This window comes from Pelodiscus sinensis, chromosome 14 (assembly GCF_049634645.1).
Source record: "Pelodiscus sinensis isolate JC-2024 chromosome 14, ASM4963464v1, whole genome shotgun sequence".
Lineage (NCBI taxonomy): Eukaryota > Metazoa > Chordata > Testudines > Trionychidae > Pelodiscus > Pelodiscus sinensis.
The window spans coordinates 20,888,102-20,911,531 of record NC_134724.1 but is presented as its reverse complement, the minus strand read 5'-3'; the positions used below and the strand labels follow the sequence as shown (position 1 = coordinate 20,911,531).

At 40.8% G+C, this 23,430-nt stretch overlaps 1 protein-coding gene across 2 annotated transcripts in view; it reads left to right on the top strand.

Annotated features, from left to right (window-relative positions):
- The window catches only part of TRPM7 (transient receptor potential cation channel subfamily M member 7), a 116,085-nt gene that overhangs the window by 52,828 nt on the left and 39,827 nt on the right, over positions 1-23,430 (top strand). For both annotated transcript variants that reach the window (XM_075897155.1, XM_075897154.1), the window contains exons 14-23: positions 1,848-1,988; positions 2,376-2,510; positions 3,069-3,349; positions 4,028-4,256; positions 5,730-5,885; positions 7,090-7,233; positions 7,869-7,997; positions 9,440-9,724; positions 12,831-13,005; positions 13,800-13,926. In XM_075897155.1, coding sequence (XP_075753270.1) covers positions 1,848-1,988; positions 2,376-2,510; positions 3,069-3,349; positions 4,028-4,256; positions 5,730-5,885; positions 7,090-7,233; positions 7,869-7,997; positions 9,440-9,724; positions 12,831-13,005; positions 13,800-13,926 — 1,802 coding nt within the window. The remainder of the gene's footprint in view (positions 1-1,847; positions 1,989-2,375; positions 2,511-3,068; positions 3,350-4,027; positions 4,257-5,729; positions 5,886-7,089; positions 7,234-7,868; positions 7,998-9,439; positions 9,725-12,830; positions 13,006-13,799; positions 13,927-23,430) is intronic.

Below are 23,430 nucleotides of genomic sequence, written 5' to 3'. Positions count from 1 at the left end.
TTTTTTTAGTCTCTTTTTTCCCCTCTCTGTCTGTCTGTCTCTGTCTGTCTGTCTGTCAGAATTTGACTATTGTTATAATTCATTCTTGCGCATCACCTACAGGGCCCAGTCTTTTAAAAGTCTCTTGGAAGGACTCTATTGATCTCAGTGAGAGTTCTGTATGCAGTATCACTGTGGATTGGACAAGTAGTAAAGTTAGCGTCTAAGGCACATGTTCTGTTAGGCAGAGTTCCCATTGTTCTTGTCAGATGTGGAACTTACCGCTGCAATTTGCAGCAGCCTTATCAGTGCAGTGCAGAGCCCTCGGGCCACTGTCAAATCTGGTCAAGGGCAGTTATCAGTGATGTGTGATGTTTCTCTTTGGCAATAGCTGTGTGTGGGATCCTCTTGTTGAAATTCATTCAGAAATGCCCATGAGTAGCATGGAGATGGTTTTCTGATGTCAGAGTTAGACAGTTTTTTAACACTTCAGTGTCACAGAAAAATCTAGACAGGGCAAATGGGCCTACAAATGGTGCTTTAACAACCAGTGTGCTCTTGGATGGTGAGAAAGGTCTCTGTATAGTGGTGGGCTCAGGTTTGCCCCATCTTCTTAACCATTCTGGCCATAGCATGCTCATTATGAATGTGTGTGTGTGAAGGGTGACGTCATTTAATGCAGGGAGCCATAGTATTGTTGTGGGTCATATTGTCTCAGTTGCAATGCATGTGGTTGAGCATAGTTGGGTGTCAGTTGACTTCATGTGAAACAGATGAAGCTAGACCAGAGTGTTGTATTCTGCTTTTGAGACTTATATATACAAGTCTCTGAGGTGCTATAGGACAATCTGTTTTTTTAAATTAAAACAGGCACGGCAGCTCCTCTGAGGCAGTAAGATAAAGCGCTGATTTTTTGGTGGCAAGTCCTACTCATCTTTATTTTTATCCTTCCCTCATATATATAATCTTTGGCAATTGGAAAAAGTTGGCAGTGGACCAATGCAGGAACCCCCTATATATGGAGTTTCTAATTACTTGGGCAAGGTCCTCACTAGGAGATTAGTACATGAAGTATTCCTATCCCACCCTAGTTCATAGCCTGCTGAGGGAAGGAGAGACTTAGAGCATCACTTGGGGAATCTTCCGCTTCAAGGCATAGAGGGGCAGAAAAGATGCCATCATCCATATGCATCCCCAACAGTTTCTCTTCCTACCTCCCCTTTTGCCTCCTCCCCCATCTCACCCCTCAGAAAACCCCAAACAAATGTTAATGAAACTTTACACTTTGTATTCAAGTTCCAGAATTTGGAAGGAAACTGTTGAGTATTATGAAGACTATAAATGGATTCTAGACAATGGTAAAAATGTGAGATACACTTTCAGTGCAAAGGCTTATAGAAGCAAATAAATGACATTGCTAGTTGGATCCTCTTGGCAAGAAAGGATAGAGCCTCTATAACAAACTCCAGTCTTTTCTATAGTTGAATCAGTCATTTCTCATTGTCAGCTCGAATCATTGTTTGACAGCAGCTGCTTGAATCTAAAAGTATCTTTTTCAAAAGAGTATTTTCTGTTTCCTCCCCCACAAAACAAGTTTTAAATTTATTTTGTCTGTTTAATTTAAAAAAGGTTAAAAGCACTTGAGTTGCAAAACCAAAAAAACCCACAATTTTCCATCTAGCAGTTGTGTTCTGAAAAGTAGAATCTACTCTACTTTTAAATATTTCATATATTAAACTTCAGACAGGCTTTTAGAGTGAAAGGATTAATTTGTTATTCTAGAATTGACATACTTGTGAAAGTGCTATAAATAAATTTAACTATGTATTAATATATATGCAAAACTAAGAATAGTTTTATATTTCTAGGGAAACCTTCCTCCAGGATATAAAATCAACCTGATTGATGTTGGGCTTGTTATTGAATATTTGATGGGGGGAACCTACAGATGCACCTATACGCGAAAACGCTTTAGAGTCATATACAACAGTCTCAGTGGGAACAGTCGGGTATGTAGAGTTTGTTGAGAAGTTGCTTAAAAAGCTTTTCATTTATTAAAACATATTTTTAAAATATCTAAACATAAGCAATCCTTGACCCCTTGGGAAAATTATAGCATAATCTTGGAAATATTTGTGATGGGATTGAGTTCTTTAAGGACAATGGAACTAGCTGTGGAATTAAAAATTAATCATGTAAAAATATTCTGCTATTTAAAGCTGTTGACTATCATGCAAATAAAATTTTATAATTAATGATAACCATTTCAGTTGCATAATTTTTCAGTTAAGTAATTATTGTACTGTTTTGTGTACAACTGGCTCATATAATATTTTAATCCAAATGTATTAAGAAATTTAAAAATAACATTTAACTTTTTTTTTTTAAATTTCCAGCGGTCTGGGCGTAATCCATCAGGTAACACTCCTCAGCTGCGTAAAAGCCATGACCCTTTTGGTAATAGGGCAGATAAAAAAGAGAAAATGCGACATAATCATTTCATCAAAACTGCACAACCTTACAAACCAAAGGTAGGTGTATGTCATAAGACTTCATCACTTTTTTTTTTTTTTTTTTTAATTTTAAATTCTTCAAGGTAAGAACCTGGAGTTAAGTTCTGGCCCATTGAAGTTAGTGGCAAAATATATTCAATAGGACTCTGACTTCTTACAGTATGTTAAGCATTTTACATACAAGTATGGTGACATAAATAATGCATTTAATTTAAATATCACTTATGAGCAGTGGTATTTAAGGATGAAAAACTTATCGTTAGTGTAACATTACTAAATTCAGTTACAACAGGGATGAATATGACCCATTGAAATTACCTACATTAGTAAAGTGAATAGGATTTGGCTCTAGGTTAGTAAAAACTGTTACCTTGTCCAGTAATTTGCAAAATGTATAGGCAACGGAGTCCTGGATTTAAGTGTGAATTAGCAAGATATAAACTGAGTTTTAAGTGGAAAATCCAGCCGATTTACAAATCTGATACAGCTAGATTGGGGATCTATCATTGTCAACAATACTGTAAATCTAAATTCTGATAAAATGTAACTTTTTAACCTTTCTATTGTTTTTTAAAGATTGATACAACTGCAGAAGAAGGAAAAAAGAAAAGAACCAAAGATGAAGTTGTAGACATTGATGATCCTGAAACTAAACGCTTTCCTTATCCTCTTAATGAACTCTTACTTTGGGCAGTGTTAATGAAGAGACAGAAAATGGCCCTCTTCTTCTGGCAGCATGGTGAAGAGTCCATGGCTAAAGCCTTAGTTGCCTGCAAAGTGTATCGTTCAATGGCATATGAGGCAAAACAAAGTGACCTTGTTGATGATACCTCGGAAGAACTGAAACAGTACTCCAAGTAATCTAGTTTTCATCTTGTTAATTTGTTTTTATGAACCTTCTTATAACATTAGCAAAATAGACATGACTAGAAAACATCTTTCCTCTTTCTGCTACGTGCTTTCTTAGCGTGGTTAAAGAAAAAGGATGTTCTCAAAGTTATTAGAGATACAATGATTGTAGTCTAAGACAAGATGCATGTCATTACATTTCTTATATCGCTGTTGGTGAACCTGGTATTTACATAAAAAGATCTTGATGCACCTTGACAGAGATGTTTTACCTTAAAATTATTTATTGTATTACATATGAAACCTACATACATTTTGAGGAAAGCTATTTGTACTGTGTGTGATTTTGTGTGTAGTAGATAATGGGAATGCTGAAATTTTCAGTGGGTACACGTTTACATGCAGGTGGGGAGAGATGGGGGAGGCAGGAGCTGGTGCTTGCAGTGAGCTTGCTTTTAATCTGAGTCCCCATGAACACTGGCTCCTATTGCCCCTCTCCCCCACCCTGTACTGCTGCCTCTGTTAGAGGCAGTAGCACAGGGAGGAAGGGGGCACAAGGGGAGGCAAGGCTCCTGGCTCCCACCCTCTCCCTGCTACCTCTGGAAGGGACTGGGCATGGGAGAGTGCAGGCTCCCTATCCTAAAATTGGTAAACCTTTATTTTGTGGGTTTTTTCCCATATTCTAGTGAGTTTGGACAACTTGCAGTTGAACTACTAGAACAGTCCTTCCGACAAGATGAAACCATGGCTATGAAGTTATTAACCTATGAGCTGAAAAACTGGAGTAATTCAACCTGTCTTAAGCTAGCAGTGTCGTCAAGACTCCGACCATTTGTGGCTCATACTTGTACACAGATGTTGTTATCTGATATGTGGATGGGAAGACTAAACATGAGGAAGAATTCATGGTACAAGGTAAATATCCTTACTGTTCATTGTTAGTGTTAATCCTGCCAGCTGTTCTTACTTATGCTGATGTGGAAAAAAAGCATGTTGTATACAAAGTACTATGCTTATAAAATTTTAATCATTGTAACCCTTATTTATCTTAATGAATGTTATGAAACAGTTCTACTGTTACTTTTTTTAACTTAATCAAGTCTGGACATACTGTTAAACTCTTCTTTTGATGCTCTATTATCTTTTTAAATAAGGTACAGAAATGTAGAAGGCAGAAAACAGGCAAGTAGCCCTTAATCAGAGGCATATGTAGATCAGTGAATACTAATCCACTACTAAAAATATAGTGGTGAACAGACAGAAAATCCACTGTAAGAATACAATTTCATATGCTTCTGCCTTCTGCAGGCAGTAAGTAAAACTTGATGTAGAAATAAGCTTTCGTTTTAATTTCGGAGGCCCGAGCTGAACAAGTGGAGGCCATATGATGGAGCACTGGCGCACACATCCACAGTATCAGTTGGTGTAAATTTTCAGAGCAGTACACTAAAATAGTCATGTAGCCGTAACTAACGATTACAAGAGAGCATGTCAATTATGGACATCACATTGAAAATTTACTCCATTATTTGGAACATAACAGAGGGGAAATCACCCATAAAGTGCAACTTTCATACCAAATGTCTATAAATATCATCTACTTTGTGATCTACTAAAACTTACCTGCCAACTTATCTGTTTCTCTCTTGCATTGTAATGGACTAACTTTAATAAACAGGAAAAACTTAAAGATCAACCAATAGTCTTGCAGCACCTTTAAGACTAACGAAACATATAGGTGGTTTCATGAGAATTCGTGGGCACAACACACTTTGTGCCCACGAAATCTCATGACACCACCTATACGTTTTGTTAGTCTTTAAGATGCTGCAAGACTATTGGTTGATCTTTAAGTTTTTCCAGTTACAGACTAACTCGGCCACCCCTCTGAAGCTTTTAATAAACAGCTACTGTATCTAGTATTTTTATACATGTTTCAGACTTTGTGATTTTTCTACCATGACTAGAAAACTGATGCATTTATAATTAAACATGCCGTGTCTCTAGACTACAGCCATGTTCTTGCCAAAATTAGAGTAAGAAGAAAAGACCTATATATTTGATTGAGCTATAACTCTATTATTTAATCTTGGAATACATTCTGTCCAGTAATATTTAGTTTTTGGAACGCATTGATATTTTTTTATCAAGAATTTTATGGAATGTTTTTATACGCTCACAGTTGGTCTACAAATTACATGTATAAATAACAAAAAATCTTTTCCTCTTACACACATTTTTTTCCATTAACTACCTGACAAGGACAATTTGGATTATAAAATTATATTTGTATAGGTGATAGTCTGTATGCCAATACCTTTGACATTTTATTATGCTTATGTTAAGTTAAATTGTACTTTTAAAATTATTCATCTTCAATTCTTATAGGTGATACTGAGCATCTTACTCCCCCCTGCCATATTAATGCTGGAATATAAAACCAAGGCAGAAATGTCTCATATTCCACAGTCTCAAGATGCACACCAGATGACAATGGAAGACAGTGAAAACAATTTCCAGAACACAGCAGAAGAGATACCTATGGTAACATAAAACAAATAAACAAAAACCCAACAAAGAAAGAAGTATTTCTATTCTGGGAGGGGTTGCAAGTGGATTGAAGTATAGTTCAAAATTATCTTGACAAACTGGAGAAATGGTCTGAAGTAAATAGGATCAATAAGGACAAATGCAAAGTACTCCACTTAGGAAGGAACAATCAGTTTCATGCATACAAAATGGGAAATGACTGTCTAGGCAGTAACATTGTAGAAAGGGATCTAGGGATTATAGTGGACCATAAACTAAATATGAATCATGTGACACTGTTGCAAAAAAAGCAGATGTGATTTTGGGATGTGTTAACAGGACTGTTGTGTGAGAGACTTGAGAAGTAATTTTTCTACTCTACTCTGCACTGATTAGGCCTTAATTGAAGTATTGTGTCCAGTTCTGGGCACCACATTTCAAGAAAGATGTGCAGAAATTGGAGAGGATCCAGAGAAGAGCAACAAAACTGATTAAAGATCTAGAAAACATGACCTATGAGGGAAGACTGAAAGGGCACGTCTAGACTCTTAGAATTTCGAAAGATGATGTTAAAGTGAAAGTAGTCTGGATGTGGTTTTCTCGGGGGGTGAGCGGGAGAACCTTTCTTTAAAAAAAAAAAAAAAAAAGTGGGATTTTTTTTTTTTTCAAAAGGGTTTTTTTTCTGGGCGGGGGGAGGGAAGCATCCAGACTACTTTCACTTTTGAAAGAACCTCTTTCGAAAATGCGATCAGAAGAAGAAATGCAGATTCTTGCGGAATTTGCGTATCCTCTTTTGAAATTCAAATGTAGTCTAGACGTGCCCAAAGAAATGGGTTTGTTCAGTTTAGAAAAGAGAAGGGGATATGATGGCAGCTTTTAAGTACCTAAAAGAGTGTTACAAAGATGAGGGAGAACAATTATGCTCCTTAACCTCTGATGATAGGACGAGAAGCAATGGACTTAAATTGCAGCACGGGAGGTTTAGGTTGGACATTAGGAAAAAATTCCTAACTGTCGGAATAAATTGCCTAGGGAAGTTGTTAAATCTCTATTATTGGAGATATTTAAGAGCAGGCTAGAGAAACATCTCTAGGGATGATCCAGGCGGTGCTTGGTCCCACTGTGAGGGCAGGGGACTGGACTTGTTGACCTCAAGATCCATTCCAGTTCTAACATTCTGTGATTCTATGGTAAGTTCATAGTATATTTTTTGTGTTAGGAAGTATTTAAAGAAGTAAGGATCTTGGACAGTACTGACGGGAAACATGACATGGAGATGCCAACAAAACCTAAGCGACTTCCAATTACACGAAAGTTTTATGCATTTTATCATGCACCAATTGTGAAATTCTGGTTCAATACGGTGAGTCTTTGAAGAAAAACTGTAAAATGACTTGTGCTCCACCTCTTTTTCATATTTATGCCTGATTCTTAGGTAAACATACAGTTGTTCTAAATAGCACCAGTTCAACTGCTCAGTCTAAAAATATCTTCCTAAGAAATGAAAATGGGGTTTTAGAAGCTGGCTAATATATGCACTGTTTGCAAAATATGGCATTCACAATATACATGCTCTTTAATCTATTTGTCCTGATCTGTCGTCCTCCTGTAAGGTAAGTCAGGATGAATACTTAGCAATATCTTTAATTGTGGTGTACTATGTTGCCTCAAACAATTATGTAATTTGTGCTAAACTGCATATTAGACTAACATATTAAGACAAAATTGTGTACAATTCATTTAGATAATTTACAGAAGCTTTAGTTTAATGTTCTAAAATGTTGATACTACTTTTTTCTTTTGATCTTGAGGGATATATCAAGCTAATATACAGTACTTTTTCCATATCTTTGCATTTACTGTCCTTGTCTCTGTAAACAAGTACAGTTATCCCACTTACTCTTTTAATGAACACTTTATAAGTTATAAAAAATAATCCACACCCACCTGAAAATATAAAATTAACATTTTTTGCTTGCTTTTTTTTTTTTTTTTTAGTTGGCATACTTGGGATTTCTGATGCTTTACACATATGTAGTCCTTGTAAAAATGAAAGGAGTACCGTCAGTTCAAGAATGGATTGTTATAGCTTATATTTTTACATCTGCTATTGAGAAGATTCGTGAGGTATGTTTGTAATCTTAATTATGTTCTAGATTACTTCACTGATGTCAAGTATAGCAGTATGCTTTAAATTATCTTTATCAGATAATGATGTATATCAAAAGTATTATAGTGCATATATTATTTTATCATATAAAAGTTATGACCATTTCCTTAATGTAACACATAATTTACTACAATAATCAAATCCCTTGTCACTCAAAAAGGCCAATGGATTTGGGTAAGGTATATTTTAAGTAATCATGTTGAAGTACCATTTAAAAAATATGAAAAAGAAATGATCTTTCAGCATTGGTCCAGAAATAATTTTGTTCTGCAAGTGGTAACAGCAGAGCTGAGACTTTAAAAAAAAAAAAAAAAATGTGCTTGGTATTGTGCATAGACTCTCAATAAAAGTACACAGCTAACTGGTCTTGTGTATCAAATTGCTACATTTATTGTGGAATTGTGGGTGTGGTTGTACATATAATTGTGGTAATCACATATGTGTATCTGAAAAACTTAACATAAAATGATTTAAGGTCTAGATTTTTAATTTAACCTGGAAGCATGCTCAGACATACAGGCAGTCCCCAACTTATGCGGATCCGACTTATGTCGGATCCGCACTTACGAACGGGGCTTTCTCGCCCCGGATGTCGAGGTGGCAGATTGCTACCTGCGAGCTCCGGGGCGAGAGAGCCCCGTTCGTAAGCTGCTCCGGTGCCCCTGGTCTGCTGGAGACTGTCTCCAGCAGACCAGGGGCACCGGGCGGGTTCCCGTGCTTCTGAGGCTCTGCTCCCCGTGTCCCTGGTCTGCTGGGGGGGGGGGGCGTGCAGCTAGTGTGCCCCCCCCCAGCAGACCAGGCTTTTGTTTTGGACCCTGGGGCAGAGCAGCTGGGGCGCTGCCGATTGGTCCTGCAGCGCCGCTCTGGGCACTACTGGACCAACCCGGCAGCACCCCAGCTGCTCTGCCCCAGGTCCTGATTCAGCCGCTGCTGGTCAGTTTCAGCAGCGGCTGAATCAGGACGCCTGGGGCAGAGCAGCTGGGGTGCTGCTGGGTTGGTCCAGTAGCACCGAGGAGCGGCGCTACTGGAGCAACCCAGCAGCACCCTAGCTGCTCTGCCCCAGGCGTCCCCAAGTCAGCTTCTGCTGAAACTGACTAGCGCTGGCTACAGGAAGCCCGAGGCAGAGTTGCTCTGCCCCGGGCTTCCTGGAATCAGCTGCTGATCAGTTACAGCAGCAGCTGACTTGGGGACGCTTGGGGTTCTTAAGCTGAATCTGGACGCCAGTTCCGACTTACATACAGATTCAACTTAAGAACAAACCTACAGTCCCTATCTTGTACGTAACCCGGGGACTGCCTGTACTGATTAATTTTGTTCACTGATAAAATGATCAGGTGGTTCAATGGTCTTGAAATGAGAAATATGCTAATACCTGACTTTTTTTCTCTTCTTAATGTAGATCTTTATGTCAGAAGCTGGGAAAATTAACCAGAAGATTAAAGTATGGTTCAGTGACTATTTCAATGTCAGTGATACAATTGCCATTGTTACTTTCTTCATTGGGTTTGCACTAAGATTTGGAGCAAAAGAGAACTTGACTGATACAACTAAGAGAGAAACTAACATTTTTGTTGTTGGAAGAATAACGTACTGTCTAAATATTATATTTTGGTATGTAAGATTACTGGATTTCCTAGCTGTAAATCAACAGGCTGGCCCTTACGTCATGATGATTGGCAAAATGGTAAGTGTTGGACTATGTTATATAGAGGTAATTTTCCATAAATCAAAATGTGCAAATGTGTTAGTTAGGATATAATTTCTGTTTGTGGATCCTCAGAACAGTGGCTGGTGAGAGGGGCTTCCCAAACATTTGGTTAAAGCCTGTGATATCTGCCCTTCTGATGCACAGAAAATCCATTTTGTTGAATAGGCTGCCATAATTGTTCTTTCACAAATATCTCTGAGCTGAAAAATTCCCGCTCTGCTCAGCTCCAAAATCACTATTGTATGTGTCAGAGCTTTGAATTTAAAAAAAGGCAGCATAGCTTTCCATCTACATTCTTTTGTAGGGTTGAGATAATATTACTCTTATTTTGGGGGGGGAGAAGGGTTCTGTGAAGTCTATATTCTCTACACCGTTGAATGCAGTATTTCTTTTTCCATGCAGGAACTCCCATGCACTTATCAATATGGGAAGGGCAAGGTGGTTGTATCGCAGTGTAGAAATTTCTGCTTTATTGTTAACTCTTTTACTGATTTTTTTTTTTTTTTTTTTTTTTTTGTATTTAAGGAATAATAGACACTTCATGGAATCAAAAGATTTAAATTATATTCACAAACTATCAATGGGCAGTGTCTCTTAATATGTTCTGTATGCTTTCATATTTCCAGTTTCCTGTTACAAGAGCTAATACTCTTTCATGAGTTCTGTTGTGTGAAAAAGTGTCTAAAACCTTTCTTCCCTAAAGTAGCAATTTTCTTGGGAGGTATTGTAAGGTGTTCCAAAATTCTCCACCTTTGAATGCTCAGCTGTTTTAGGTAATGTTGCAGTTTTAACCTGATTATGTCCCTGGCCACATTTCTATAGCACGGGGGAGTATAATCCAGAAAATAGTTGGAAAGGGACAAATGGTGGTACAGGTGGAACCTCTAACATCCAGGATTCGGGTCCAGCAACTTGCGTGGTCCTACCATACCATGGATGTTGCCAGACCAGAGAGCCCTGGCTGTCCAGGTTCAGAAGTGCAGCTCCTGGCCACGGCTGGAGTGCAGTGGGGCCAGTGGTTAGGAGTGCAGCCCTAGCCAGGAGCAGACCCTGCAGCAGGATGAGGAGCGTCAACCTCCCCTGGTCTGGCAAACTCTGTGGTTCAGGTCCACTCAGGTCCTGAGGGTGCTGGGCCAGGGAGGTCTCATCTGTCGGAATGATGTTACAGCACTTCAGATGTAATTATATGTCTTGTCACACACAGCCAATGCTATATTTGAGGCCCACCACACTGGATCACTATGCTCCTTATTCTTCTTTGCTCTTGGTAGTCTTTGGTATAGTCTTTCCTAGACTGCTTTGTCACACTTCCTGGATACAAACACTCTCTGTTACACCTTCACAGAAATGGGATCCTGCAGTCCAGCTGTCCTATGCTCTCAGAACTAGTGCTGATTGCTTAAGACTCTTCGGTATCTTAAATACACCTTTTCCTAGAGCCCCATCCTAATGTACACTCTGGTTTATATATCAGCTCTTCAAGGAGCATGTGATAGAGGAAACAAACAGGTAGATAGGCTTCATGAGGTTTTCCAAAAAACAATCTCTCTTTTCTTTAGCTAGCAGAAGAAATATACAGATCTAGATAAAACCATAAAATACCTGTATACATTTCCCTGCATAATTTTCTCGTTGTTCTTGAGTGCTTTTAAGTAAGAGTCCTCTAACAAGTCCTGGATTTCTGCTGCTTCTCATAGCTTCTCTGAAAAATTAGGTCAGAAACGGAAACTCACAAAGCGAGTACCTTCCTGTTCATTCTTTGTTGTTTGTTCTCTCTCTCTCTCAAATGACTGATGCAAGATCCTTTCTTTTATAGCCTCCAAAGCCCTTGTCAGGTGATTCATCAGCTGTTTAGAAACCTGTGTCACTATTACTTATCAGCCTGTCAAGTTCAGATTTGGATAGTAGCCTTCTCTTTGTCTCCGAGGTGCTCCATTTAAGTGGATAATCATCCAAGTTTAACATTCTTACATTGTTAGCCTTTTGCCACCACTCCTTGGAATATTTTCCAAGACTGAAATAAAATGGGTCGCAGGAAGGTAAAGATAGAGCCTTACACTCCAAACAGTTTGCAACTTGATAAAAATAAATATACAAAGAGTTCATAATCTCAAATATAATTAATTAACTGTGTATAAGAAGATTCTTCAAATAATCACATCTCAAAGTAGGTTTCCTTTCTCCTGGTCAGACAGCATAAGCTGAATTTTTCAGTACATTCCCTCTTCTATACCATTGGGAACTTACACAAATTATTAGGAGTTATGAAAATAATCTACATCACATTTTCATAGTGAATAATGGAAATAAAATAATCTTTCTGTAAAATATATGAACTGACGGATGACAGAGAATAAGAACCAGAGGAGTAAGTTCTATACACTGGTATACGGCTTAACCAAATGAGTTTGAGGTTAAAAAAAACATTTGCATTCTTCCTTAAAAATGGCTTTCCCAAAGTTTGTATTTCGTAGTTCCCCCACTTCCAACACGCCCTCCAAGAAAAAATAAACTACTTGTTGCTCTGCAATATATTGCATGAGACCTGGTTGTATTTCTGTGTCACTCATGAGCTTGGGAAAACTGTGGGAGGAAAAACTGAAGATGAAGGTTTAGGATCTTGTGCTGAATTTTAGCTGGCTGAATGCTCTTACCTAATTATAAATCGCTCAAAAACTGCTTAAAATGTCAAGATACACAACATTCTTTAAGTTTGTACTAGAAATTGCTGCTATAAAAGCTTGCTTTAGTTGGAAAGAAGCTGAGTATACTTCAGTGCTGGTTAATACTTTAAACATAAAAAGAATTAAAATAGCATGTCAAAGTTCTGCAAAACTAATTTTGTTTTATGATTTCTAGTTTAAGGAATAAGCATGATAAATCCTTATCCTCAATTTATCAACGAGCTCTGAGTAGATGTTATTTGTGCTCATGCACTCACTTGTACACTCTTGTATTTAAAAACACAATTAAATAGGATACATTTTAGAGATAAAGTAATTACACTAGTGTTTTGAAACATTACTAAAGCTTATATTCTGTGGCCTTTTTGAGTTTTCTTAATTTGAACTTTTTTTAACAGGTGGCCAACATGTTCTACATTGTGGTGATTATGGCACTTGTACTGCTTAGTTTTGGGGTTCCCAGGAAGGCAATACTCTATCCTAATGAAGAACCATCTTGGACTCTTGCTAGAGATATTGTGTTTCATCCATACTGGATGATTTTTGGTGAAGTTTATGCATATGAAATTGATGGTAAGATGATGCAGTTTTTGAACAATTTATGAAAATGCTCAAGGATTATTTTTTTTGCTCCCCCCCCTCCAAATGCTGATAGTGAGGTGTGTTGAAGTTGTACTGGATTTAGGGATGTTAATTGTTAACCGGTGGGGGCTGGAGCAGCCCCTCACCTGCTATGGGCAGGCAGCACTCCAGACAGGTGGGAGCCTCTCTAGCACCTCTGTGTTGGGTGGAAGGCCGCTGCAGCCCAGCCATGTTCGAGTGGCCTCTCTCTATTCTCCCCCGTTTAATCAGTTAACCAGTTAAACTTAACATTTAATTGGTTAACTAATTAAATTGGATTTTACATTCTTAATTGTTTACCTTTTATTCTTAAGGTATACCTATTTAATTTACATATGTCCAAATGAAGGGAGCCCTTTGTCATACATAGGCTGAATAAAAGCTTAAACATGACCTAGAATGAGAAGTTTTGTTAATGGGTCAGAAGAAGTACCTTCCCTTTAGGTTAAGCTTAGAGCTGTTCCAGGTGTTTATCCCACACAGCCAAGATTTTGTTGCTGTGAGCTGGAAAAGCATTTTACTTAACTGATAAAGGCCATTCAGTAACTACAGGATGCCTTCCTCTTTTGTAACTTTTATCAACTGTTCCCCATATTTTTTTTAAAAGAACAAATTACAGTATAGATGCACATAATTAGTTATTGTACAATCTTTACTGAATAGATACTGAAAGAATTGTATCTGGTGTAAGTATTAAAAATCCTGTCTCTAAAAGAAAATATGGTCTCTGTGTTTTATCACCAAAGTATGTGCAAATAATACAGAGCTTCGCGATCTATGTGGACCTGGAACATGGCTGACCCCATTTCTTCAAGCTGTCTACCTCTTTGTACAGTACATTATTATGGTTAATCTCCTTATTGCATTTTTCAAGTAAGTACATTGTTACTTTCAGCTAATTGTTAATCTGCGATAAGTAGTACATATCTAACTTGAATATGCTAATTGAAATAGTTTGGTGGTCTGATGGTAGTGAAAGGCATTGCTGTTCATTAGCATCTTAAGAACATATGACCAGTCTTGACCTGTTACTCTTCAGTACTGTAGGGACAGTCCGCCCAACTCCTAGGGAAGAGGGATTATGATACACCCTGCTCATGATGCTATGCAGTCTTAAGGAAGCTATGTTCCAAAACTCAATGTCTTTTTAAAAAAAATAAAGAGCTTTTCTGGGAATAGCAATAGAGAAGATGAACAAAACATAATTTTAGTCTTCCTAATCCATTAAAAAGTATTTGAAAAATATTTGTAACAGTACACAGCACATTAAAACTGAAGACTTGCTTACTCCATGATTGGTAAGCCTGCTTCCAGTTTGGAGTAATTGTTGTGGTGTAGTATATAAGTCCCCAAAAGTTAAAAATTAAGCTAAACCATTTTAATTTGAGAAAATGAAATTTGACCTAAGTGAATTTCCTTTTAATGGATGAGAACAAGTGGAATAGGTGGAATGATTCCCTTTCTTCTCTTCCCCTCTTTAACTACAGACCAGACAGTGTACAACAGTGCAGGATCTTCCCAGTACCGCTGTTGAGCCTGAAACCAGTAAGCTTTACCCAGAAAGCACATAGGTCTGGAGATAGATGCATTATTCTGCCCATAGTCCTCAGTAACTGGGATCCTCTACTGGCAGAACTCTTGTGGAGTCCTGGCTGAAGTTTTAAAGCTCCTCTTCCCTGAAAGAATGTCAGAATGTGCAACATTCTGTCCTGTCCACAGGCTAAAATTGTTAGCATAGCTGGCCTTGCAAGCAGAGGGGAGTGTAGTTTGTGCTATCTCTATCTAGACTAGAGACATGAAGCAAATCTATATTACTAATAACTTGAATAGCATGTTACAGGGAAATCATAATTTTTTCACTGAATTGATATAACTGAAGGCAAAGTGAATAAAAAAAACTCTGACTCACTTCCATTAGTGTGGAGAACAAAAAAGGCAGTGGGTAAAAAATATATCAAGGGAAAGCCAAGTATATTAGCACCTAAAGACTAGGTAGTCAAAGGGAGCAGATAAGAACCATTAATTAGCAAACAACAAAGAGTCAGGAAACACTTAAAGACTGATGAAACATCTGATGGTATGAGATTCTTCAAAGACAAAGAACCATTGTCACCCTCATTGCTTGATAGGTAATGACCTAATCATCCAGTATCTCTTTTTAATCCAGAAGTGTGAGAATTGAATTTGGGAATGAGCTGAAGCTCCAGTCCTGCCCTGTGTATTTGGCTCCTGTAATAGGTTTGTAACAAAACAGCCATGTGAAGATCTGTTAATGCATGCCCAGGGAGATTAAAGTGTGCCCTCACAGGCTTTTGTATGTTCCCTTTACGGATATCTGATTTGTGTCCATTAATTCTTCACGTAGGGACTGTCCAGTCTGTCCAGTATATATTGCAGTGGGGCATTGCTGGCAATTGATGGCATAGATTAAATTACTGGATGTGCAATTGAATGAGCCTCAACTTTTCCTTGGTATATTTTTTACCCACTGCTTTTTCTTGTTCCCCTCCCTCCCAGTTTCACACTGCCCCCCCGGCCCTCCAGTCTCCCCTATTTATTTTGGTCCTAGACATCCGGCGTTCTGGTCATCTGAAGAAGTGTGTTGTGCCCACAAAAGCTCATTATACCATCTACATGTTTGGTTAGTCTATAAAGTGCTACCAGACTATTTGTGGTTTTTTCAGTTTACCTGTACAGACTAACTCGGCTACCCCCTGAAGCATTAAAAAAATTGTCAGATTGTCAAACTTATTTGACTTTAGATTTGTCCATCTATCTTTATAGAGCCTGTCATGGTTCTCTTCTGCCCCGCGCCCCCGCCCCGCTTTATGAAATTGTCTTACGGATACAAATAATGCATAATTCAGAGATGCTTTGGACAAAATACCTCATGTAACCTATCTGTTTTTATGTCACAATCTGCTAGCACTGTATATCTTATTTTGGTGTATATATCATTCTTGTATGTAAAGTTAGAAATATGGAGTATTGAATGGTTTATGTTTTTAACTGTGCAAATGAAAGCCATCAAAGGTGTTTCCCTCAATGTCTGGATGATCGCCTGTAAAAAGCCTCTTTGGTCCTTTAAGTCTAAGCAGTGGTTGGTCTGAGGAAGACATGACCACAGCTGGTAGGGTCTGACTGGGTAATTGTCCATAGAGGGTGGAATGTAAAAAGAAAGAATTCCCACCTAAAAGAGAGGCTATTTAAGACAAAAGAAAATTCAGTCTTTGTCTTTGGCCAGCCTGCCACTCCTTGCTTTGAGGGGTTACCTGAAATAAGAACAGTTTTAGGGTAAGTTTGCATTGAGCTTTTAGTGTTTATAAGTAGCTATGCATTTTTCTTGTAACTTAAAATTTGTAATCTACTTTGCTCTGCCTGCATTCACTTGCAACCACTTAAATCCCACTATTTGTACTTAATTAAAATCTCTTCTCTTCAAGCCCAGTGTAAATAATTGTTACCTGGTGAGCTGTCATGAAAGGAGGGCTTTCTTGTTAAAGGGGGCTTACCTGAATGATTTATTTAGGGTTCTGATCCCATTTGGGGCATGAGTTTTCCCGAAAGCTGTGCCCAAAACTGCATTCTCAGACCTGAAGAGGTTCAGTGCTCTCAGCTCTGTGCCTTGGCTGGGGAGACCAGGAGATATAGCCCAGCAGGACAGGGCTGAAAGAAGCCTCAGAGAGCAACAGGGCTTTGTCAGCACACCGGGAAGCATCTTCAGGGGGTCTTCTGTGACCATACCTCATAACAGAGCCCTCTGTTAAAAAGAATTCTATTAGTTCAGGAACAGAATGCAGATTTTTATACTGAAATGTGGTGTTTTCTCAGTGGTACTTTTAATCATGGCATCTCAGTGGGGTTTCTCTGATGGTATTTTTAATCATATAAATGGAGCTGTATTTATAACTGTTAAGGAAATTCATACTGAAATATTAAGAAATAAGTAGGGATATCAATGTGTAGACAACTACATGATTAACTGATAAGCTTGGGCTTATCAATTAATCCTGTTGACTACACATGCTTCCCTGTCCCCTTCCTGACTCTGTATCAGAGGCGGGGCGGTAGGGATGGCGGGGGAGTTGGAAGCCGGTAGCCTGTGTCCATGAGCATCGAATCTGCCCACCTCTGTGCAGCTGCCTTTGATAGAGAGGCAGCAGCACAGAGGGTGAGGGGGGACAGGCAGAAGCCGATACATGCAGGTAGCTGGTTTTTAAGCTCCATGGACACATCTTCTCCCCTCTTGCTGCCTCCTGCAGAGGCAGTGGGGGGAGGGTAGGAGAGGCAGGTGCCAGTGGAGGGGAGGAACTGGCTTTTAAAGCCAGCTCCCTTAAGTACTGGCTCAGCAGTGCCGCCTATCCCCTCCCGCCCTCCAGTGCTGCTGCCTCTGTCAATCCGGGGAGGCTACCGCAGAGCAGGCCTGGGCTCGGACCCACCATGGACAGGGGCTGCCACCACCTCGTGTTGCTGCCTTAGTATCAGAGGTGGCAGGCGGGAGCTGGTCTGTGCAGGAAGCCAGTTTTTAGACCAGCTCCCCTTGCAGATCGGCTCTCACCTGCCTACCTGCACTTCTGCCTTTGCTAGAGAGGCAGCAATGTAGGATGGCAGCAAGCTCCCTGGAGCGGGGCTGGGAGTGCACTGGCTGCTGGCCCTACCCCCGAGGACTATTGAATAGTCGTGTAACCACTATAATTTGATTGGCTACACGACTATTCAATTATGCACTATCTAACCTACCTAGAAATAAGATTAGCTCTTCTTTGAGAGTTGTTTCCTGTGGGTGCTCCACAGCAGGTGTTGGTGCTTCCCAGCACTGCGGACGGGAGTTTTCAGAGTAGTGCCTGTGGAGCCACACATTGCACAGCAAGCATGACTGTGCATGCACAGCCCTCCTCCCCTCAGTTCCTTCTTACCATCCCTGACTTATGACGGAGCTCAGCAGTGCTCTTCACTTGTCGTTATATCTCGTAAATAAGTAGTTCATTTTTGGTTATTTATTCTCCATTTACCCTATGTTTCCAAGTTCGTTCCCCATCAAAAAAGGACGACCAAAAAAACCCCCCCACCTTTCCTACCTCAAGTTGTTTTCCCTCATTTGTTTTCCAGTCAGGGAACAATGCCTGGGTCACCAGGTTTTAAATGCTGCTGCAATGACGCCATGCCCACCTCTGACAGGCATTCCAAATGTGTTCAATGTTTAGGAGGCTCCCATGTCCAGTAGGACTGCCACGATTGTGCCAGGCTAAAGGTGTGAATGTGCAGACACAGGGACCTCTGTGTTAAAGTGATTATGCTGGAAAAAGCACAGCACTCATCCTCTGACCCAGGCACTGAGCATCCTGAAAAACCAAGATCTGACAAAGGGAAAAAATTCCCTAAGAAACGTGCCTCCGCTCTGCCTCATAGGGCTCAGCCACCCATACAGCATACAAGTGAGAAATTGGCACCGAGGGTTGAAATGGCACTGCCCCTCAACACATACGATGTGCCCGGCATCATTAACACTGATTGCGGTGCTTCCAAACATGGTGCGTACAAAACCAAGGCTACAGGCTTGACTGTACTTGCCTCATGTAGCGCAGGGCCCAGCGTGGTACTGAACAGTCAGAGTGTGGACGCATTGATGCAGACATTGACCCACAAGGCACTGCATCCATTAGCCACAGTAGACATTGGTACTGTTGCAACGTCTGATGGTGCTGTGAACATCTCTGCACCGCAGCACACATTGGTACCAACGAGTACTCCACCTGCATCAATACTGTCCGTGTTATCATCCATAATGACGCTATCCTCTCTGACACCGAGGTTCCTTTACCAGAGGGATCTCGTGGTTTCCTCTACTTTCAACTCCCCGTTCCTTGGCACCAACATGTCACCAGCCACAGTGGCACCAAAACATGTCACTTCACCCACAGTGCTATCTAATGATGATGATGGGGATGTAACCTTTTTACCCAATTGTCACCCACCCGAGGTCTCCGGGCCAGCTTCAGACACTGGCATTCCACCTTGGGGTCCACACCCATGGATGCCACCGCCCATACCATATGCCTCACAATGGCAATATTGGAGTCCATGAGCATATAACTTATAGAAAGCAGCTCCTCAAAATGAGGGATAATCAACCTGCACTCTTTCTTCTAACCTGTCTCCATCACCATAGAGGATGCAGGAAAAAATGCCAGATCTCCAACCTGAGAGTCAGGCCCCAGATACGTCTCCAGACACAAACTCATCATCTTCTCCTGATAAAGTATTAAGGCCATGACCATCAACATTCCAGGACCTCTTCAAAAGGGTGGCAGCTAACCTCAATATTGCCATGGCGAAAGTCTTGGAAATACAACATGAACTTACCAGTAGCCTCCAGGCCTCCACTGGCAAAAATTGCTCTGCCCACAAATCTTGCCATCATGGACCCTGCCAAGACTATGTGGCAGACCCCTGCCACTATCCTGCCTACTTGTAGGTGAACTGATAGGAAGTATTATGTTCCCCCAAAGGGATCAGAATTCCTCTTCACCCTTCCCTCCCCCCGCCCCCCTCCCCCCCCGTTCTCTGGTGGTTGAAGCTGCCCATTAGAGGAATAAACAACAGCATCCCTGTTCAACCCCGGAAAACGAAGATAGCAAACGACTGGATTTATTCAGCAGGAAGGTTTACATCTCATACCCTACAATTTTGGGTAGCTAATTACACGGCGCTGCTTAGCAAGTATTATTTCAACAACTATTCCAAATTCAACAGCTTTATTGAAGACATACCAGAGGCTAAGAAACAGCAATTCAAAGCTGTCATCTCAGGAGGTCCTGCAAGATTCTGGACAGCGTTACAGGCCACTAGATCGACAGCAACCGCAGCTTTGATGAGACAAACCACGTGGTTCAACTTTATCAGCATTTCCCTGTGATCTCTTGGGATGCATACACCTGCAACCAAGAGGAGGCAGTATACATACCAGTCGTACCCTAGACCAGGGTATCCCCCATACATGTACCAGCATCAAAGACAAGACTACCAACCACAACAGCAATGTGGTCGTGACAGACAACAACGTAGACGCAATCAGAACAGCGCTACGAACCAGCCACCTCAACAAAATAAACAAATTTGAAGTCTCCGTTGTGGGACCGAAAACACTTTCACCCACTCCACAGTTGCCAATCAATAATAAAACATTGAATCACAGCCTTCTGCCCTTTTATACCAAATGGCAAGGCATAACATCTGATAAATGGGTGCTACAATCCTTTTGGGATACGCCATACCCATTATCTCTGTCCCCCCACTTCAACTCACCCCAGTCCTCTTCAGGGACCACTTTTATGATTTGATGTTAAGGCAGGAGATTTATCCTCTCTGGTTGGGTGCTATAGAAGTGATCCCACATGGACATGAGGGGGGCGGTTTCTACTATTATTTCTCTCACAGAAAAAGAATGGAGGATGTCACCCAATTTTAGATCTTGGAGCCGTCAACAAACACATAAAAAGGCAAAAGTTTTAGATGGTGGCTAAAGTCACCATTATTCCAGCACTGGAGCTGGGCAGTTGGTTTTCATCTCTGACTTACAGGATACCTTCTTCCATGTAACGATCCACCCTGCTCATAAATGTTCTCCGCTTTGTCCTATGTACACACCACTACCAATGTCCTATCATTTGGACTCTCCACGGCATTGAGACTTTTCCAAAACGCGTACAATAGCCACCACCTACCTAAGGAAACAAGATGATATTATCTTCCCTACTTCAGTGTATGGATTCTCGTTGCAGTACTCTCCTGAGTATGGAATGCTTCTATTCTCTAGGCCAGTACAATCAATACAATTCATAGGAGCATAGCTTGATGCAAGAACTGCCATAGCTTCTTTGCCACATGACAGATTCGAGAAAATCTGGGACTTAGTTCTCAAATTACACCTAATACCTCAAGTCACAGTCAACGACTGCCTTCAATTGCTCCAGCCAAATGGCATCATGCAACCCCATAGTATCGAATGCATATCTGTTAATGCAATGCTTACAGGGCTGGCTCAGAACAGTTTATAAACCAAACCATCACCCCCTCACCAAGAATCTTTCCATTCCCTTACAGGTAAAAAGTGCAATACCATGGTGGACAAAAAGTCACGTTCCAAGCACCGCAACCCTCGGTGGTCATCACTACAGATGTGTCTCTTACAGGATGGGGAGCATACATGGCAAAGTTTATAACACAGGGTCTCTGGACACCAACAGAAAGGACACTCCACGTAAATGTTCCGGAGCTCAGAGCTGTCACGCTCACTTGCCAACACTTCCTACCAGCAATATCTGGCAGACATGTCAGAATATATACAGACAACATTGCATGCGTGTTTATATAAACAGATGCCTGTTCTCATGTCCTCTGTACAGAGGCTATTGCCCTGTTGAACTGGTACCTCAAGCATGGGATTACCTCCTCGGCATCCTAAATACCATAGTCAACACATTAAGCAGAACCCTGTCTCAAGAATGGTAGGTAGATGACAGGGTACTGGCAACAATATTTGGTCAATGGGGACACCCCTTGCTAGACCTTTTCTCCACAAACACCAACAAAAAGTGTCCTGCGTACTGCTCCAGAGCCAGCATAGACAAGGGCTCCCTTGGAGATGCTCTCATTCTCAAATGAAACCATCATCTGCTATATGCCTTCCCTCCAACTCCCCTTCTCAACAGGAGAATACACAAAATAAGGAGGGACAGAGTAAGAATCATTCTTATAGCCGCATGCCAGCCCAGACAGCCGTGGTTTCCTTTCCTCAACAGAATGGCCATATTTCCCCCTATCATCCTACCACATCATTCCAAGCTGTTGTATCAGTCAGGGCTGCAGATTCACCACCCCCAATTTCTCAGACTTCACCTAAAAGTCTGGTGCCTGGATGGCTCTCTGGGATAGAGCTCCAGTGTGCAGAGCAAGTACCAAATGTACTGTTACACAGTAGAGCTATGTCGACTCGGAAAACATATAGCTACAAATGGTCACGATTCGTCCATTGGTGCTATTCCTCATAACATCTCTCCAGAGACAGCCCCATTACCTGTAATCTTGGACTACCTCTTGCACATCTGTCCACCAGCTCCATTAAGGTATATTTGGCAGCTATCACAACCTTCCATGCAAAAACTGACAATACTACAATCTCTACACATCCAATGACCAAATGTTTCTTGAAGGGCCTGCAGGCATTATATCCTGACATAACCTCTCCAAATGAACCATGGAAATTGGTGATTAACATCCTCATGAAACCTCCATTTGTACTGATGGCCCCATTCTCATTCCTTTATTTGTCAATGAAAACTGCCTTTGTAGTGGCTATTCCATCAGCCAGGAAGAGGGGAGAGAGATGGCTGCCCTCATGGCAGACCCCCCCCCAACATACACACCATATACCACCTTTTTCAAAGATAAAATAACTGTGCATTCATCCCAAGTTCCTTTCCACGAGATGTTAATCTTTCCACATAAACCAGACCATTCACTTACCTGAATTCTTTCCCAAACCAGTTCCAATCCCTTTGAAGCAAAGATGCATACCCTTGATGTCACAGGGCACTTTCCTTTTACATTCATAGAACAAGGCCTTTCATATCCTCGCCCAGACTGTTTATTTCTCTAGCGGAACATAATAAAGAATAGCAGATCTATTCTCAGACTATCACACTAGATTTCTGACTGCATCAGAATGTATTACCAACACAATAATCAATGCCACCTACTTCGATACATACCCATTCCACCAGGACCATAGCCACATGCATGCCCTACCTCTGCAAAGTTTCTCATCAAGAACGGATGTGCTGCAGCCACATGGGCTTTTGACCAAACATTTGCCAAATAGTATGCACTTTCTCAAGAACCTCTTTCATCAACCAAAGTAGCCAAGGCTATATTATCTACAGCATACTTACCAGATCCAAAGTCCCTACCTCCATAGGAACATACTGCTTTTCAGTCAGTCACCTGCTGTGGCGCACTCACAAGGACATCTTTCGAAGAGGAGGAGGTTACTCACCTTTAGCAGTAACTGATGTTCTTCGAGATGAGCGTCCCTGTCCCCCTTCCTGCCCTCTACTTCAGAGACCTTTTTCAGGCCCGGTTTCCAGATAGAGAAGGAACTGAGGGGGAGAGGGACTGTGAATGCGCAGTGATGGCGTACGATAACCGCATGCCATGCATGCTGCGCATGTGCGGACCCCCAGGTACTGCTGTGAAAACTCTGGTCTGTGGCGCTGGTCAAAGAACGTTGGTTACTGCTAAAGGTGAATAACCTCCTCATATTTTCTGAAGTACAAGGGCAGGTACGTTCTAAGTGGTTCAGATTGTGTTCTTACTACA